This window comes from Ictidomys tridecemlineatus, unplaced genomic scaffold, assembly GCF_052094955.1.
Source record: "Ictidomys tridecemlineatus isolate mIctTri1 unplaced genomic scaffold, mIctTri1.hap1 Scaffold_462, whole genome shotgun sequence".
Lineage (NCBI taxonomy): Eukaryota > Metazoa > Chordata > Mammalia > Rodentia > Sciuridae > Ictidomys > Ictidomys tridecemlineatus.
In genome coordinates, this window is record NW_027522997.1 from 156,562 (window position 1) to 176,063 (window position 19,502).

Here is a 19,502-nt window from a genome sequence, read left to right on the forward strand (position 1 = left end):
TGGCCTGCACCACTGGGCCCAGACTGCTCTTGGGCTCTGCAGGCGAAGGATCAGAGGTGGGTGAAGGCCATACATCCCAAGCTGGTCCCTCACCACACCCAGGCTCCCTACTCACTGCCTGAGACATGCAGGCTGGCAGAGCAGAGGGCCTGGCCAGCGGCCTTGGTGGCAATGCACGTGTAGGTGCCCTGGTGTTGCCGGCCCACATCTAGCAGGACCAGGCTGTGCTGCTGAGCAGAGCTGGCCATAGTGTAGCCTGGGGTGTTTGGGCCAATCCACAGCACGCCTCTCTCGGCCTCCTCCTTGAGCCAGTGTATGGTGGGGGCCTGGCATCCTGTGGGCAGGAGAGGGCTCAGTGGGTACACAGCCCCACTGGCTATGGGCCTCCAGAAGAGGGTGCTTGGCAAGAATGATATGAGGGGTGGAGCAGGAGGCCATGCAGGGTGGCATGGGTGGACTGTGGGAGGGTGGCATGGGGACTCTGGGGGGGTGATCTTTCTCCGGGGAGTGAGGATGCCCACCTTCCACCTTCACCGAGAATGTGATGCTGGAGCCCCTCTTCACTTTCTTGGGGGTGAACCTCTCCAGGATGCGGGGTGGCACCAATTGCTCACACACATCTGGGAGAGCAAGGACAGCCATGGAGACACCCGGCACCCCTCCTTCAGCTCCCACGTCCTGATGTCCTTGTTCTGGGAACCCCAGGTAGTTCTCTGCGACCTGTGCCTGTGGCCCCAGAGAGCCCTCTTCCTGCACCTCCACCGCTACCAGGCCCAGGGCTGGTCCACTCTGGCCTCACGCCCACAATCCACCCAGCCTCTGTCTGCCCACAGGGCCATCTCACCTGATGCTGACTTCTCTTCTGGTTCATCAGGACCTGAAAAGTGCAGAGGGAGTCAGATGTGCAGCATGCACAGATTCCCTTGCTTCCCTACATGTGGGAAGGTCCTGTCCTACTGCCCAGTGGGGGGACCTGGGCATGGCCCCACCCATGGTCAAAGGTCCATTACCCTGCCTGAAACTTTGGCCGGGAGGCCAAAGAACTCACACTCCAGTGTACATCCGTGTGACATCCCCACCCTCCCTGTGCCCACTGGGAATCTGGGGCCCTGCCTAGAACCACATGGGCACTGGGAGATGGCAGCTGGGGCTGCACCCTGAGAGGCAGGAGGAGGACCCAGCAACAGTCTCTCCGCAGGACCAGTATGGGTCAAACTAGGAGTCAGCTCTCAGTGCTCAGAACGTTTGGGAAAATAAAGACACAGGAGTTTTCTTGTCAGAGCTGCCACTGGGGCTTTGTGCAGGTCTGCTGGGCCCAGTGTTCGTCCGCTTCCCCCAAGAGCCTGCTCATCACTCAGGGTGTCCAAGCCCCACTGGGCACCCGCTCCTGTGGGGCAATTCTGCCATCTGTGCCACTGTGCATAGGGCAATGGGCTGGGCCCCGGCCTGATGGGGCCTGGCATGCAGTACATGTGGCACTGCTCACTCCTTCAGGGCACACACCTCGGACCAGCAGATGGGCAGATGAGTAGGCAGCACCAACAGCATTGCTGATATAGGCTGCATACTGGCCCACGTCCTCCTGGGTGACAGAGACGATCTCCAGGGTGTGCAGTGTCTTCTTGTCAGCCATGCGAATGTGGGCAGATGTAGACAGGGGCTGGCCATCTTTGAACCAGTACAATCTGGGGACTGGGTAGCCTACCCCATGGAGGAGAGTGGTCAGCACATGACCATTCTCAATGGGCACTATACTCTTTCGATGGGAGACAGACAAAGGCCCAGAAAAGAGGTTGCTCAGAGGCCAGCGACCCTCTGGTGTGGGGGTGGGGTGGCAGCCTCTTGTTGCCCAGCAGCAGGCACACATGACCTCCTGACCTCCACTGGTCAGGCCCTTCCCATGTGTAACCAATGGGAGACAGCTCCTGGCCTCCCTCCAGCTATGGTGCCCACTCCCCAGCACCTCACCTTTCACTTTGAGCTGAAATTTGGCCAGGCGTGTACCAGGGGCCACCTGGAGGTCCCTCAGCTCCTCCACCACCTGGGGCAGCTGCCTCTCATCTGATTCGGTTCCCTCTTGCTCCCGGCTGGCAAAAAAGACAAATAAGGGAGTAGCCATAAAGTGGAGCAGGCTGAGGGTCCAGGCAGGAGGGCCCACGGGGTGAAGGTCAGAGGCGGATAGGTTTGAGGTTCCCTGTATGCTGAGTGGAGGAGCAGAGGGACAGAAACGGCCAGGGTCTGACTGAAAGCTGCAGGCTTGGGAAAGTCGATCTAAGCCACCCAGCCCAGATCACCACTTCCCGGGAGGCCCTGGGCCGCTGTCTGTGTGGCCCCACCTAGACAGGTATCCCTGGGCACTGAAGTAGGATGAGGTCTCCATGGCGTCTGCGGCAGTGTCGTAGTCTGTGCTGGTCACTGGGGAGGAAAAGTGAGTGGAGGAGGCTCAGGACTTTGGGATTTCAGGGGGACGCGCCCTCCTGGGCCTGCCCACCCCTGCTGTTCCCAGCCTCGTTCTTCCACACCAATAACTAACTGCAAGCCTCTTAGGCCCAGCACAAAATGTCATATGACCTGAGTCTCCAGAAACAGCAGACAGGGACAGTGGCAGAACCTTATGGTTCCATCCCACCAGGGCATGAGAGGTTGGAGACACAAGCCTCAAAACCAAGAGAAAGAGACTTGAATTTCTGGCCAAGAAGGGGCAACAAGCTGGACTTCCACCACTGTGGGCCAAGCGAGAGTCCCCATAGTGCCCATGCTGAGACGCTACCCCAGCAGGATGGTTGGGAGGTGGGGCTCTGGGCCTGGGGCCAGTGGGAGCTGAATGGCAGCTGCACCTTAGCCAAGGACCCGAGACCCCTGGCCCTTCTTGCCATGTTCTCAGTGACATTCAGGTAAAATTGGGGGACTTTACAAGATTTCTTAGACAATAAAATGGAAGAAAATAGTCTTTTACAAATGGTGTTAAGAAAGAGTGAACTTGGAGCCTTACCTCAAACTCACAAATTCCCTCCAAGGGAACCAAAGACCTCAACTTCAGAGCTACCACCAAGTTTCCAGAAGAAAACACACATGTGGGTCTTTATGACTCACATCAGGCAGCACTTGCATACGTGTGGCAAAGCCCAAGCAGGCAAGAAAGAGCAGAGACCCTAGCCTTCATCAGGCCAGACACAGTGCCCCCAAAACATGGCCAAGAAAGGGAAAGACCGAGGTCATGCCTCTGATGCAGCCCGGAATCAGAAACACGTGAAGAGCTCTTTCAGCTCTGGAAGGAGACCAGCCATCAGTGCCCACCATGCCACAGCTCCAAGCATGCCTGTATGCAGGGGAGCCTCCACCACGACCCCACACACACCAGCAGCAGTTCTGTGGCCAGGGCACCTGCCAGCTGCATGTCCTCTAGCCCAGCTCAGCTCTGACCCTGTTTGCCTGGGGACAGGCAAGACAACCTGCTTCAGAGGCTAGTCAGAAGCCCAGGCTCCTCGCTGGGGTGGACCCAGTGGATATAAATCAGGACCCATGGTCTCCCTGGGGCAGGATTAACCTGCCAGGGCAGCTCACAGAAGCCAACCAAGGGTCCTGTTGCCTAGGCTGAAGGTGTTTTAAGGACACCTCAGGAGCAGCCAGATGTGAGATCATGTCGGGCAAGCTTTGGTGGGCACAGCCCCTGCCAGCACCTCTGTTTCCATCAGGCCGAAGTTCCCTGAGGCCCACAGCCTGGGCACCCTACTCCAGCTGTGTCACACGCCATCCCCAGTGGATGGGGTGGGGCCCTTTCCAGGCTTCCTGTCAAAGCTTGGTCTTCCTGGCCAGCCTGCCCACCAAGGCTACAGGGACCCTGTAATTAATTGGTGTCTATTTGCTAATTAATTAGATACCAGTGCTACAAGTTCAAGTATGGGGGTCAGGGGTCAGGGCGTGCTGTGAGGGTGGCTCTGCAGTGCCTGGGCTGGGGGCAGTTGCTTGGAGGGTAGAGGGGCCCACTAGATCCCTGCCTGCTTCAGCCCAGGTTCCCCACCCCTTCTCTTGTGCCACAATGGGGTGGGGGCTGGAGCTCTCCTCCAGGAGAGGCAGGCACTACAGATCCGGTGTCTGCTGGACCCAGTCCTGGAGAGAGCCATCACCCCCTAGCATGTTTTGCCTGCCTTGGCTTGACTGTTCTCGTGACTGCTGGGCCAGCTGAGGGCAAAGCAGGGAGACAGTGGTTGGATGGAAGGAAGAACTTCCCAGTTACCAGGGGGCCCTGTTGCCTGTTGCCCTGGAGTGTACTCAGAGCCTCACTGACCACATGTATGGGCTGTGCAGCCTGGGAATCCCTCCTCATATCCCCCTTTCCACCTCTTCCCAGGGCCCCCAACCATGCAGGTGACCATTGAGGATGTGCAGGTCCAGGCGAGTGGTACGGCACAGTTTGAGGCTGTCATTGAGGGGCACCCACAGCCCACTGTGACATGGTACAAGGTAAGAGCTGGCCCAAGGAGGCAGGGTGGGACCCTCAGAGGCCGGAGGCACCTGTGTGTGCATGTGTGTACGAAAACCGCACCACACAATCCTAGCTGTGTGGCCCCTCCTGCAATCCCAAGCCCATCATGGCTGGGCATGGGGCTGGACCTGGGGCCGACACACAGCAGGTACCAGGGAAGGGCAGGTGGGCCTGATGCTGGGATGGGCTGATGGCGTCCTGGCCTGCTGGTGTTTCAGGATGGTGTCCAAATGGAGGACAGTGCCCGGCTGAGCCAGCAGAAGGATGGCACCACTCACTGCCTGCTACTGAAGGATGTGGCCCAGCAAGATGCAGGCGTCTACACCTGTCTCGCACACAATGCTGCTGGCCAGGTGCTCTGCAAGGCGGAACTGCTGGTCCATGGGGGTAAGCCGCAGAGCCTCCCAGGCCCAGGGCCGCTTGGTCTCCACATTGCATCCCCAGTCCCCACAGGGACCCCAGCTCAAGGTTCCCATGGGCCACAGACCCAGGCCCAGGGAACAGCTTGCCAGCTCCACAGTACTGGGGACGAGGGCCAGGGCAGTGCCTTTGCCGTCCTAACTACCTTCTGTGCTGACCACAGGAGACAGTGAGCCAGATTCAGAAGAGCAGAGCCATTGAAGGAAGCTGCACTCCTTCTACGAGGTCAAGGAGGAGATTGGCAGATACACTCCAGCCCTTCTGGCCCCGGGGATGCCCAGGACCTGTGGCACAGCGTCACCATCCTGATCCCCCTCCCTCCTCCCCAGAGGCGTGTTTGGCTTTGTAAAAAGGGTACAGCACAAAGGAAATAAGGTATTCTGTGCTGCCAAGTTCATCCCCCTGCGGAGCAGAACTCGGGCCCAGGTGTACCAGGAGCGAGATATCCTGGCCACGGTCAGCCACCCGCTGGTCACTGGGCTGCTGGACCAGTTTGAGAACCGGAAGACCCTCATCCTCATTTTGGAACTGTATCCTTTCTTCTCCTGGCCCCTTGGGGTTTGAGGAGGGGTACAGTGGCCACCAGGCTGGGGATTGGAGGAGCATATGCTCCCTGGGCCTGGCAGGTTGTGACGGCCTCAGCCCACCTTCCTGTGGCCAATGCTGTGTGACAAGCAGCCCTGTTCCTGACACTCCTGATGGTATTGGGCAGGGGGTTCTTTCTCTCTGAGGGTTGTCCATGGGGGTCACCAGGCAGGGTCAGTGGTTGAGCTGCTCCTGAGGGTCCAGATGTCCTCGGTGGAGATGGCCAGGGGTCTCCTCCCATGGGTGACCTCTCAGATGTCAGGCGAGGTGTATCCTACACAGGTTACTCCAGGTCTTTGCCCACTGCCCATAGGTCCCTGACTGGGGTCTCAGTGTGGAGGGCCTTGTGGCTGGATCTGCTCCTGTGTTCTTGTCTCTCCCCTGAGGAGGGATTTGTGCAGACAGGCCAGGTGCCCCCACCCTACCACTGCCCTGTGGCCTCAGTCCCTAGGCAGCCCCCCTCATCTGGGCTGGATGCTGTCTGGGGTTCCAGGGGCCCATGGCACCTCCCCTCAACCTGAGCACCAGTACCCCACCCTTGAGACCGCAGGAACCCTGTCCTGGCCACCTCCTGGTGGGTTCCAGCCTCAGCTGCTTTCCTTGACCAGGCCCCAGGTGCTCATCAGAGGAGCTGCTGGATCGCCTCTTCAAGAAGAGAGTGGTGACAGAAGCCGAGGTGACCCTGCACCTGCCTGCCACTGGCCTGAGCTGCATGCGGGTCCCAGCCCCACCCAGACACAGCTGCCCCAAATGTGGCCCAGGCCCCGCCTCTCTGGATCCCAGGCCCCGTGGCTACCCAGGCTCTGTGCCCAGCTGCACTGCCTGGCTTCCTGCAACCTTGCTTGTTCCTGGGGATTTCTCTGGCTTTGGCACTTAGGGCTCAGGGTGCCACCTACCCTTTGGCACTTAGGGCTCTGGGTGCTACCTCTCTTCAACCCCTTTGGGCTTGTCCCAGATGCTAGACTGGGGCACTCAAGCAGGATGAGTCAAGGTGGAGGGCCACGGCCCCTCCCTGAGCACAGCATTTGCCACAGGTCAAGGTCTACCTCCAGCAGCTGGTGGAAGGACTGCACTATCTGCACAGCCACGGGGTCCTCCACCTGGACATAAAGATTCTGTCCCTTGGGCCCCTCCAGAACCTGGGTGGGAGAGGGGAGCCCTGGGCCTACAGGATAGGAAGGGACAGGCCTACCGTGTCCAGTTTCCTTGACAGGACTTGCTATCCTGCAGGGACTGGATGCACTGCTAATTGGCAGCTCATCCGTGGGTTCTGTCTGATCTACAGAACTTCTAGTTTCCCCCTCACCCCCCTCTCCCATTGTGGCTTAGCTTCTACAGATCAGAGAAAATATTTGACCTTGGATTTTTAATCCTAATTTTCAACTCTGTAGAAGAATTTGGCTCCAAACCTTTCCAATCAAAAGGGTGATTATCTCCTCCATGGGACACAGTCTCCCCTTTAGATACAGCTGACTTATGGAACCAGACCAGAAATACCTGTCACTTTCACAAATGGAGGGGGAGAATGGCTCTACCACTGCCTCTGGGTCCAAACCCATCACTTTGGATCCACTTTTAAGAAATCTAATATCCAGTATGCTAATGAATTATTTTCTCAATTAATTCCACTAATTAGTCATCTATTCTTGCTCTGCCAGAATCCCTATCTTTTTACCATCTAATCATTCATTGCCAACAAGCCACATATTCTACCTCCCTAGAGGGATGCATTTACACTGGGTAAATAAATGGTTAGGGTAATCTCATGCTGCCTGTTCCAGCTTCCCAGATCCAGTTCACAGTACCAAACATCAATATTAACCATCAAGGGAAAATATGCTTCTTTAAATAATCAGGAGAGAATCTCCTACTCTATCTGGAAATTTCTCTGTTCTGCTAGTTCAGTATTGGCAGTCAACAGACAATGGCACTCATTACTACTACAATACTAAAAGGCATTTTCCCTATAGCTAAACCATCATCTCTGACACCCAAATAATCAGAATTTTTTAGCAGAATTTAGTGTCCTTGCCTCACCTCCCAACAGCATCTTCTGCTCATTTTTCGCCCAATACTGAGGTTTTATCTGAGTTCCATGGTGATGCCAAGACAGGTAAAGATATTCTTTAAATCTTCCACCTACTCCCTTCTTTTCTGAAACTTACACATAATCAATGTTTTTACTTATTTTGAAAACTCTTATGCACCAGGTATAGTGATAATAGCTTTAAAAAGCATTTACCTACTTCGACCCTTAAATCTTTATGGGTTGGGGTTTGTACCCCCATTTTACAGAGAAGAAAAGCTGAGGCTCGGTCACCTGCCCAAGATCATCCCGGGCAGGGGCTGGGATCCAGGTTTGACCTGGATGTCCTCTGTCCTCCGCTTGCTGGGTTCTCACAGTGCGTGCGGGCGAGGTGCGCTCCTCAGGGCTGTCTTCCTTGGAGGACGAGCCTCTGAGAAGAACCAGTCCCCTTCCCTGTCTTCACCACGCTCCCGCCACTTCCACCTGGCAGCGGTTCCCGGAGACCCTACTCACAGTCCCTCCTCTGGGGCCAATTCAAACTTCCCCTCGGTCCCCAAAGCAGGCACCGGCTGGCTGACACGAGGAGCCGCCTCCTCCCCGCCCGCAAGGGTGGGAGCCGGCGAGTGGAAGAAAGGAGGGCGCGGATACCCCGCTTCCCCGGGCTCGGACTCGGGGGCCAGAGGCGGCACGACGCTGCGGGGGAGTGGGCAGCGCGGGCGGGCCAGGGGTCGGCGGGACCCGGGGACCGGGGGACTGGAGACCCGGCGCGGGAGCGCGGCTCGGGCGGGCAGGGGGCTCCGGCGCCGGGGGAGGATGCGCAGGCGGCGGGGCTCTGCCGCCGGCGCCAGGTCGGTGCGCGGAATGCCGGGAGCCGCGCCGGGGCGGGGGGGGGGGGGGGGGGGAAGGGGTCCGCGGCGCGGGGGGCGGGACCCCGGGGCCGGGCGCAACGGGCGGGAAGGTGCGGCGGCCTCAGGCGCGCCGGGCCCGGGTCGGGGTCGGGTCCCGGGAGGCCCCCTCCTACCTTTGCCGGGCGCCACGTAGACGGAGTACATCAGCGAGGACGAGAGCGAGAAGAAGAAGAGTGCGGCGAGCGGCGAGCGGCGCGGCAGCCACAGCAGCCCCCGGCGGGCGCACATGCTGCAGCCAGGCGGCCGCTCGAGGGCCGGGCCTGCTCCTGCCGCTCCCCTGCGCCGCCGCCTGGGCCTCTGCCGCCGCCTCCCGAGCCTCGCGGGCCGCCACCGCCTCCTCGCGGATCCCAGCCGACGGCCGCCGCGGGGCCGGGCCACATGAAGCGAGCGGGGCCGCGCGGCCCGGAACCAGCGCAGCGACGGGGGCGGGGCGGGCGGTCGCACAGGGGCGGAGGGGCGGGGCCAGCGCCGCCCGGCACCAGCGCAAAAGACCCGCGCGCTCGCTCGCCACCCGACCCCGTCGCCCCCGAGGCCGAGCAGCGGCTTTAGGAAGCTGTTAGAGGTACAGTAGTGAAGGATAAGTCTAACCCCACTCTTGAGGGTAGTGGGTTAGAAGCACAAATGTACTCCAAGTAGGCCATGTGGTACAGGTGCCATGGACCATATGTAGCTGCCCAGCACCTGAAGTAGTGTTAACTGAGTAGTGTTAAATAGTGTTAACTGAGATATGCTATGAGTATAAAACACTCACTGGAATTACACAAAGGATGTAAAATTCCCAGTGCTATTTTTTCATGCTGATTGTATCCAATCACATTACTTTGAATATAGTCATCCCTCTGTATCTGAAGGAGATTGGCTCCAGGACTCATCCCAAACTAAAAATCTGGGAATGCTTCTATCTTTTATATAAAAGCATTTGGACATAAACTATGCATATCCTCCTGTATGTTTTAAATTTCCTTTAGATTTATAATACCCATTATAAATTAATATTATGTTGTTATATATTTACATATTATATTGCATTGATTAGGGAATAATAATAAGAAAAAAATCTGCACATGTTCAATAAATATGCCATTTTTTCCCTGAATATTTTTTAATCCTAACTTAGTTGCAGAAACCACAAGTATGGAGGGCCAACGCTGTTTGGTCAGACAAGATGTATTGTTAAAACTGATTTTCCCTTCTCCCTTCTGCTTTTCTGCACTTGGCTACAGAGACCTCTGGTCACAGGCTGCTTACATTCCATTTGTACTTGAAAGAGGTACAGCTGTATCTACTCTACAGGATGCTCCGGATGAGTGGGGGTTCCAGCCACAGGGACAGAGAAGGCCTGCAGAAGGATGTGACAACAAAACTGTCATTTGGATGGCAAGTAAGATTTAGGCCAAGAATAGGTCAGTGGTGGGGTTGGAGGATAAACTTGAAGGCAGAACAGGGTATTTAGAGAAGGCCACCATTTGCAAAGTCAAATCATCATGATTTTCATTTATTAAGTAGCAGGTTGCAGCCACTTTTTAAAAGTGGGCTTTCTCTTCTAATGCAAGGCTTTGATGGCCCCTTTATTGGAAGCCTGGCAGCAGAAGGGTGGGCCTCAGTGATGCCAACTTCCCCCACATGGGCTATCCCCCCTCATATCTTAATATGAGATAAAGCTCATTTTAGGAAAGGGTAAATTCTCTTAGACCAGAGGAAGAATAGTGACATTGAATTAGCTAGATAGATGGCAACAAGTAATCTGAGTGATTACCTTGGACTTGGGCTGGGCAGGCACGTCAGCATTGGCTGGAGGACCTCTGATCATGCAATTTATCCTCATCCATGGAAATGAATGTGCACTTTAAAAGTTCCAGGAGAATATTTTAGTGAAAAACAATAGAAAATTTTAAGACAGATTAAGGTTTAGTGTCACAGAAGATTATAGTGTGAGCAGACTGTCCTCATAGGGATCAGTTTAACTGTTCACAACAGGAGGAGATGTGAGCTGCAAGGATATTTGACATGAGAAACATGAATTTTCCCTCTGAGTGTTGACTAGCATTTGCAAGTACCAGGAGATGAGATATGAAATGTACTGTCAAGCATTCAGTGTTCAAAATATAATGCATTATTTTAAGTTGAATTTTTTGTTTTCTGAGATCCTCATTCTCAATTTGTCTACCTCTGGGATAGATAGATTGGCCTCATATGGTGCCTTCCCAAACCCTAATGGCAAGCTGCTGCAGCAAAAAAAGGATGGGGCTTTCCAAAGCCACTTACTCCTGCCTGTTCCTTGCCTCCCTGGATTAGAGGCAGAATGGTAAGGCCAGCCCCTCTGTAACAAGTGAGGGTCATTGGCTTACTCTGTCCAGTAAGATTTGGGCAATAGTGTCTAGGGAGAATGTTCTCCCAGACAGAAGAGCCAAAGCGCTACTGGCAGGGAACCCATACCCTTTTCCTCCCTACCTCCTCCAGCCTGGTGTCCAGAAGGAGGACACACATTCAGCAACAATGCAAAATGCTTCCATGAGGTCGGCAAAGGGCAACTTTCCCCAGATGCCCAAGACACTTTCTTTGTCCCAGTGCATGGACCAAGTTTCTGAACCTCCCTATAATTCTGAAGGGGAAAATCTTGTAACAGCAGGGACCCACAGATCTGAACCTTAGTGAAATAGTTAGGGTGTCACTTGTGGAAGTGCAGAGGACCTGTGACCATGGGCTCTCAAGCTAAAATCAGGATGAAAAGTGCAGTTTTATAGAATCCTGTTTTAGCATGGCCTGTTAAAGCCAAAGTACTTAGAATTTAGAGCCCAAGACTTACTTACTATTGCATGACACAAGCCTCTGTGGTGTGGCTTCCCTTCCCACATCTGAAAAACAATTAATGTTAGTTTTAATACTTAAGCCAAGAGATTCCCCCCGCCCCAGCCTACTCAAACACACCATGTGAGTGTTCACTGCTGCTCTTCCTGGATCTCATGACTTTCTTGCAGCCCTCCTCTCTAAAGTCCAGCTTTCTCTGGTCATGTCCAAATATGAGGTTTTGCTCAAACGATATTTATTATATGAATCAATGAATGAAATAAAACAATTGAATGTGAAACACAGAAGAGTTTTTTTTTCTGTTTTTTTTATTGGTTGTTCACAACATTACAAAGCTCTTGACATATCATATTTCATACATTAGATTGAAGTGGGTTATGAACTCCCAATTTTACCCCAAATGCAGATTGCAGAATCACGTCATTTACACATCCACAATTTTACATAATGCCATATTAGTAATTGTTGTATTCTGCTACCTTTCCTACCCCCTACTATCCCCCCTCCCCTCCCCTCCCATCTTCTCTCTTTACCCCATCTACTGTAATTCATTTCTCTCCTTGTTTATTTTCCCATTCCCCTCACAACCTCTTATATGTAATTTTGTATAGCAATGAGGGTCTCCTTTCATTTCCATGCAATTTCCCTTTTCTCTCCCTTTCCCTCCCATCTCATGTCTCTGTTTAATGTTAATCTTTTCTTCCTGCTCTTCCTCCCTGCTCTGTTCATAGTTGCTCTCATTATATCGAAGAAGATATTTGGTATTTGTTTTTTAGGGATTGGCTAGCTTCACTAAGCATAATCTGTTCTAGTGCCATCAATTTCCCTGCAAATTCCATGATTTTGTCATTTTTTAGTGCTGCGTAATATTCCATGGTGTATAAATGCCACATTTTTTTTATCCATTCATCTATTGAAGGGCATCTGGGTTGGTTCCACAGTCTAGTTATTGTGAATTGTGCTGCTGCTATGAACATCGATGTAGCAGTATCCCTGTAGCGTGCTCTTTTAAGGTCTGCAGGGAATAGTCCAAGAAGGGCAATAGCAGGGTCAAATGGTGGTTCCATTTCCAGCTTTCCCAGGAATCTCCATACTGCTTTCCAAATTGGCCGCACCAATTTGCAGTCCCACCAGCAATGTACAAGTGTACCCTTTTCTCCACATCCTCGCCAGCACTTGTTATTGTTTGACTTCATAGTGGCTGCCAATCTTACTGGAGTGAGATGGTGTCTTAGGGTGGTTTTGATTTGCATTTCTCTGACTGCTAGAGATGGTGAGCATTTTTTCATGTACTTGTTTATTGATTGTATATCCTCCTCTGAGAAGTGTCTGTTCAGGTCCTTGGCCCATTTGTTGATTGGGTTATTTGTTATCTTATTGTCTAATTTTTTGAGTTCTTTGTATACTCTGGATATTAGAGCTCTATCTGAAGTGTGAGAAGTAAAAATTTGTTCCCAGGATGTAGGCTCCCTATTTACCTCTCTTATTGTTTCTCTTGCTGAGAAAAAAACTTTTTAGTTTAAGTAAGTCCCATTTGTTGATTCTTGTTATTAAATCTTGTGCTATGGGTGTCCTATTAAGGAATTTGGAGCCCGACCCCACAATATGTAGATCGGAGCCAACTTTTTCTTCTATCAGATCAGAGTCTCTGATTTGATATCAAGCTCCTTGATCCATTTTGAGTTAACTTTTGTGCATGTCAAGAGAAAGGGATTCAGTTTCATTTTGTTGCATATGGATTTCCAGTTTTCCCAACACCATTTGTTGAAGATGCTATCTTTCCTCCATTGCATGCTTTTAGCCCCTTTATCAAATATAAGATAGTTGTAACTTTGTGGATTAGTCTCTGTGTCCTCTATTCTATACCATTGGTCCACCCGCCTGTTTTGGTACCAGTACCATGCTGTTTTTGTCACTGTTGCTCTGTAATATAGTTTGAAATCTGGTATCACTATACCGCATGATTCACACTTCCTGCTTAGAATTGCTTTTGCTATTCTGGGTCTTTTATTTTTCCATATGAATTTCATGATTGCTTTATCTATTTCTACAAGAAATGCCATTGGGATTTTGATTGGCATTGCATTAAACCTATAGAGAACTTTTGGTAATATCGCCATTTTGATGATGTTAGTTCTGTCCATGTACAGGGTATATTTTTCCATCTTCTAAGATCTTCTTCTACTTCTCTCTTTAGGGTTCTGTAGTTTTCATTGTATAAATCTTTCACCTCTTTTGTTAGGTTGATTCCCAAGTATTTTATTTTTTTGAGGATATTGTGAATGGAGTGTTTTTCCTCATTTCCATTTCAGAACTTTTGTCGCTGATATACAGAAATGCCTTTGATTTATGCATGTTGATTTTATATCCTGCCACTTTGCTTAATTCATTTATTAGTTCTAGTAGTTTCTTTGTAGACCCTTTTGGGTCTTCTAGGTATAGAATCATGTCGCCCACAAATAGTGATAATTTAAGTTCTTCTTTTCCTATTTTTATGCCTTTAATTTCTTTTGTCTGTCTAATTGCTCTGGCTAATATTTCAAGGACTAAATTAAATAGAAGTGGCCATAGAAGGCATCCCTGTCTTGTTCCAGATTTTAGAGGGAATGCCTTCAACTTTTCTCCATTCAGAATAATGCTAGCCTGAGGCTTAGCATAGATAGCTTTTACAATGTCAAGGTAAGTTCCTGTTATCCTTAGTTTTTCTAATGTTTTTAACATAAAAGGATGCTGAACGAGGGGAATGACAGCCAGGGTTTGTGGCGCTGTCCTCATGGGCTGGGTGCTGTCACCGGCAGTTCACATCATGATCTCACTTAACCCCATGCTGCCCAGGTGCATCCCTTGGCCCTGCTCGCGGGTTCTCCTGCCTCGCGGGGGCTGCACTAGGATCCACTACGTGGGTTTGTTCTGTGGATTCAGCAAGTTCACCCACGAGGTGCCCAGCTCCAGGGAACTGCACAGTGAAGATCGGCTGTCATTTTTTATTACAATCCCTCAATTCTGAAGCCCAAAAAAGACTATGAAAACCAACAGCTTCCACCAAGTCTGATGCTACGACTCATTCTAGGACAAATCCCGGGCTGCTCTGAGGCTACTTGGACTCTCGTGGAGCCCTAGTTTGAATAATCATGAGTCACAGAAATGGTGATGGAACATGGTAGGATACGTGGCTCATAAACCTCACCCCCCCCCTGAAATCTAAACATGTCTAAATTTGGAAACAATGACTTCTGCCCAAAGATTATGGACTTGTGATACCAATCCTCATGACAACCCTTAGGCCAGCCCTACGAGATCTTTATTTTGTAGACAAGGAAACAGGCTCCTGACAAGGAAACAGTCCTGACATGAATCTTGTTTTTCTTTTGTCATGATGCAATTTGCCCAAAGCCACCAAACTAGGAGATGGATGACTGAGAACTTGAACTTGGGTGGGCTGACTCCATGGGTGTCTAGGTCCTTTTTCTTAGGGGATCACCTGGTGCCCCCATTCTGAGGACCAGGGAGGCCCTTTGAGCAGGAAAAGGCTTGGTGACTCCTATCCTGCCACCAATGAACTCTGTGTGACCTTGACAAAGCCCTTCCTCCTCCCAGGACCTGTGCCTCCTGACTTGTAAAACAACTGACAACACTGTCTTTGAGGTCCCTTAGCTGCTGGTCACATTTTCTCTACAGCCTTTGAAGAGGAGTCCCGCCTGTCGCATTGAAAGTAGGCATTCAGACCCTTGGGGAGGTGCAGTGGCGCCAGGTCCCGTCCTGGAAATCCTTTGAAATGTCAGGCTGGGCTGGGGGAGTCTATGGGATGGGGGGTAAGGAGCAGGCAGAAAGAATTCTGAATGTCCCTTGATTCTGAGATGCAAGTGCCACGTCATTGTCTCCACCCCTTGGTGAGTGAACCTGCCAAGGACACTGCCTTCTTACTTTCCCAGGTTTCTGAGGCTATTTCAGCAAGAGCCAGTCTTGCCAGATTGAATGGATTTCTTTCACACACTTAAAAGAAATGTAAAACCCAATCGTTCCACTGTCTTTTGAAGTTTTATTACCTAGTTTTGAAATGGTGAAAACTGGCCCAAGATAAACAAAATTCAAGGACAATAAAAATATGTAGGAAAAATAAGTTGGTCCCTCTCGGGGACTGATGTCCCCCTCCTCAGAGGCACGCCCAGCTGTACATCTCCTTCCCGAACACTTTTGGGGTCTGTGAGTGCTGTTGGGATGCTCTGGGCAGCAGGCACAGAGCCACACGTGACCTATATGTGCATAATTTCCACATAAGTACTTGGGCTGTCAAGGAGTCCCCATGGATGCACTCAGGGGCATGTAAATCCAGAGAACCAGATTCTGTCCTTCCTTTGCTCTGGCCATCGTAGCAGTGAGACTTGTGAATCCTGACACTGGGTGAGTGAGCACCATGTGCAGCAGGAGTGTTCTGCAAGTCACCTCTACACCAGGACAATGAACAATACCGAAGAGATAGTGAGAGACATGATCCCCTCCCACGGAACTGAATGAGATGGATTCCCCACTTCAGCTTCCCCTTAGGTGACACTGCCCATGGCCCCCCAGTGCCACCTGACACCTGTCCTGGGAGTGCGGGGCAGTCGGGGACAGTGGTCTGCTTGCAGCTGCAGGACCTTACCTCTATGGGGGGCTGGGGGAGCCTATGACCCTGAGGACACTTGGCTAGGGCTTTGGCAGCTCTCACTAGTTGAAGTCCTGGCGTAAGCTTGTAAGCTTCGTTTCTTTAGGGTTGATCTACTTCCACATTTGCAGGAAAGCTGGGCCGGCTGAGTGATCGGATGTGAAAAGTGAGCGAAAGAGAGAAATCCAAAGTGATTTGAATGTGGTTTTTCTTTCTTTCTTTCTTTCTTTTTTTTTTGGCTTAAGCAACCAGTTGTTTAGAAAATAAAAAAAAAATCAGTTTGGGGGAATCAGAAAGCAAAAGTTCAAATAAAAAAATTGAGGTTCCTATTAGACAGCTTCTGGACAGGCAATCCAGGCATCTATTATCTCCTCTCTTGCTGAGAAGTCCATCACACATTTGTAGGTTGTTTTTGTACTTGTAGCCAAAAGCTTCCCAACAAATGCAGTATATGCATATGTGTGTGTGTGTGTGTGTGTGTGCACGCGCGTGCATGTTACACACACATATACATGTAGATGCCTCTCTTTTTTTTTTAACAGTACTGGGGATTGAACCCAGGGGTGCTTTACCATGGAGATACATCCCCAACCCTTTTTGAAAATTTTATTCTAATTTGTTACATATGATAGCAAGATGCATTACAATTCATATTACACTCATATAACACAATTTTTCATATTTCTGGTTGTACACAATGTAGAGTCACACCATTCGTGTCTTCATGCATGTACTTAGAGTATTGATGTCCACCTCATTCCACTGTCTTTCCACCCCCATAATCCCTTCTTTTCCCTCTCTCCCCTTTGCCCTATCTAGAGTTCATCTAATCTACCCATGCTCCCCATTCCAACCCCATTATGAATCAGCCTGCTTATATCAGAGTAAACATTCAGCATCTGTTTTTTGGGGGGGGGGATTGGCTTACTTAATGCAGCATTATATTCAACTCCATGCATTTACTTGAAAATGCCATGATTTTAATCTCTTTTAATGCAGAGTAATATTCCATTGTGAATACTTACCACATTTTCTTTATCCATTCACCTCAAAAGAGCATCTAGGTTGGTTCCACAGTGTAGCTATTGTGAATTGTGCTGCTATAAACATGGATGTGGCTGTGTCCTTGTAGCATGCTGTTTTTAAGTCCTTTGGGTATAGACCTAGGAGTGGGATAGCTGAGTCACATGATGGTTCCATTCCCAGTTTTCCAAGGATTCTCCACACTGCTTTCCATATTGGCTGCACCAATTTGCAGTCCCACCAGCAATGTGTGAGTGTGCCTTTTCTCACATCCTCACCAACACTTATTGTTGTTTGTGTTCTTAATAGCTGCCATTCTGACTGGAATGAGATAAAATCTTAAAGTAGTTTTGATTTGCATTTCTCTAATTGCTAGAGATGTTGAACACTTTTTCATGTATTTGTTGACTGATTGTATATCACCTTCTGAGAAGTATCTGTTCAATTCCTTGGCCCATTGATTGGGTTATTTGTTTTTTTGGTGGTAAGATTTTTGAGTTCTTTATATATCCTAGAGGTTAGTGCTCTATCTGATGTGTGTGTGGTGAAAATTTGCTCCCATTCTGTAGGCTCCCTATTCACCTCACTGATTGTTTCTTTTGCAGAGAAGAAAGCATTTTAGTTTGAATTCATCCCATTTATTGAGTCTTGATTGTAATTTTTGTGCTATATGAGTCTTATGTTGATGATTGGGCCTACTTTTAAGTCTCTGGTTTAATTCCTAGGTCCTTGATCCACTTTGAGTTTTGTGCATGGTGAGAGATAGGGATTTAATCTCATTTTGTTGCATATGGATTTCCAGTTTTCCCAGCACCATTTATTGAAGATGCTATCTTTTCTCCAATGCATGTTTTTGGTGCCTTTATCTAATATAAATGTAATTATGTGGGTTTGTCTCTGGGTCTTCCCCAACCCTTTTTAAAATTTTTATTTTGAAATGGGTTCTCCCTGTGTTGCTCAGGCTGGCCTCGAAGTTGCCTCAGCCTCCTGAGTAGTTGGGTTTACAAGGTGTGTGCCATCGTGTCCAGCTCTACACATCTGTCTATCTGTCTATCTATCTAAATACGCCTGAGACTAGTCAACAGCCTGGCCTCTGGGGCAGAGAGATGGCAGGAGGATGGGGGACGGAGGGACAGTTGGGAGACTTACTTTTTCTAGGAATTTTTATTCTGCTTGAATAAAGAAGCAGCAGAGCCATCTGACCTGAAGCTGGCCTGGCTGGAAGGAGGCCCCCAGGGTCAGTCCTGTCCTCTGCCTCTGCTGGGTGATTCCTCTGTGTCTCACCGTGGCAGCTCTCTCTCTCTCTCTCTCTCTCTCTCTCTCTCTCTCTCTCTCTCAATATTTTTTAGTTGTTGATAGACCTTTATTGTATTTATTTGTGTGTGTTACTGAGGATCGAACCCAGGGCCTCACACATGCAAGGCAAGCGCTCTACCACTGAGCCACGATCCCATCCCCCATGGCATCTCTTTTGACTGAGCATCACTAAGATTCCCTTGGCCAAGAAAACTGTGCACTCTTCATTCCCTCCACTATGGAAACTCCTATGTGGTTAAAGCTGCAAGTCCTGAATGGGGGCCGTGCATAGTGGCGCACACCTGTAATCCCAGCCGCTTGGGAGCCTGAGGCAGGAGGATCACAAGTTCAAAGCTAACCTCAGCAACAGTGAAGTGCTAAGCAACTCAGTGAGATCCTGTCTCTAAATAAAATACAAAATAGGGCTGGGATGTGGCTCAGAGGGTAAATGTCCAGAAGTTCAATCCCCAGTACAAAAAAAGAAAAAAGTAATAGTCCTGGGTGGTCCCCAGACGACACATCTGCCCCACATCTGCTTTCTTTTGTAATACCAGATTCGTGGGACCCCATTAGACCTCCAGGAGCTGAATCCGATGCAGTCACACAAGAGTCTTTATTGCAAGCTTGAGCCTGGACTCACAACCATTCCTGACACAGCAGTCCTAGGGAGTGAGTCCCAGTCCTTTGTTCAGTGAGATTTTATAGGTTTTGGGGGGATACTCTATGCATAACAACAACATACAGCAAATCATTCCAAACTGCGGGAAAATCAAACAACTCTTAACATTGATTAGCACATTCACTGGCGGGAACAAGTTGGGTGGGGTGATTGGTTAGTACAAGAAGGGGTTTCCTTTGAACTGGTGGGTTTAGGCCACGAGGGGAGTACGTGCTAAACTACATGGTTTCCCAACATGTTATCAACCACCATAAACTACTGGGGGGTCATCTGGCATCCCAGGTATTTCCCTGTCTCATGCTGTTTGGTGATTGCTAAGAGGTTGCTATGGGTCCTCACCTAACCTGAGTCAGGGACATCTGGCACTGCAGATCTCTCCTGCAAACAACTCAGCAGGGTGGCTATCTGCCTAGAAAAGCCCTATGGATTTTTCCAAGGACAAGGATCATGCCCCCCCTTCCTCAGGACAGGCCTTGGGTACAAGCTGCTGTTATTTATTTTCAAAAAAGGAGTCACATTAGTTTCTCACTTTCACTTAAGGATGAGAGCTGCTTAGGACTCCAGAGAGGTCTGGGTCCTACCCCAGCTCCATTGTCACGTCACTGATGGTAGTGCTGTGTGTCTTT

At 50.3% G+C, this 19,502-nt stretch overlaps 1 protein-coding gene across 1 annotated transcript in view; it reads right to left on the reverse strand.

The window, feature by feature from the left end:
- Window positions 1-19,502, reverse strand: part of LOC144373729 (obscurin-like) — a 49,801-nt gene that overhangs the window by 24,066 nt on the left and 6,233 nt on the right. The window contains 7 exon segments of the mRNA XM_078036739.1: window positions 116-334; window positions 522-620; window positions 845-877; window positions 1,504-1,701; window positions 1,969-2,087; window positions 2,337-2,415; window positions 8,539-8,978. Of these exon segments, the coding sequence (XP_077892865.1) occupies window positions 116-334; window positions 522-620; window positions 845-877; window positions 1,504-1,701; window positions 1,969-2,087; window positions 2,337-2,415; window positions 8,539-8,978 (1,187 nt within the window).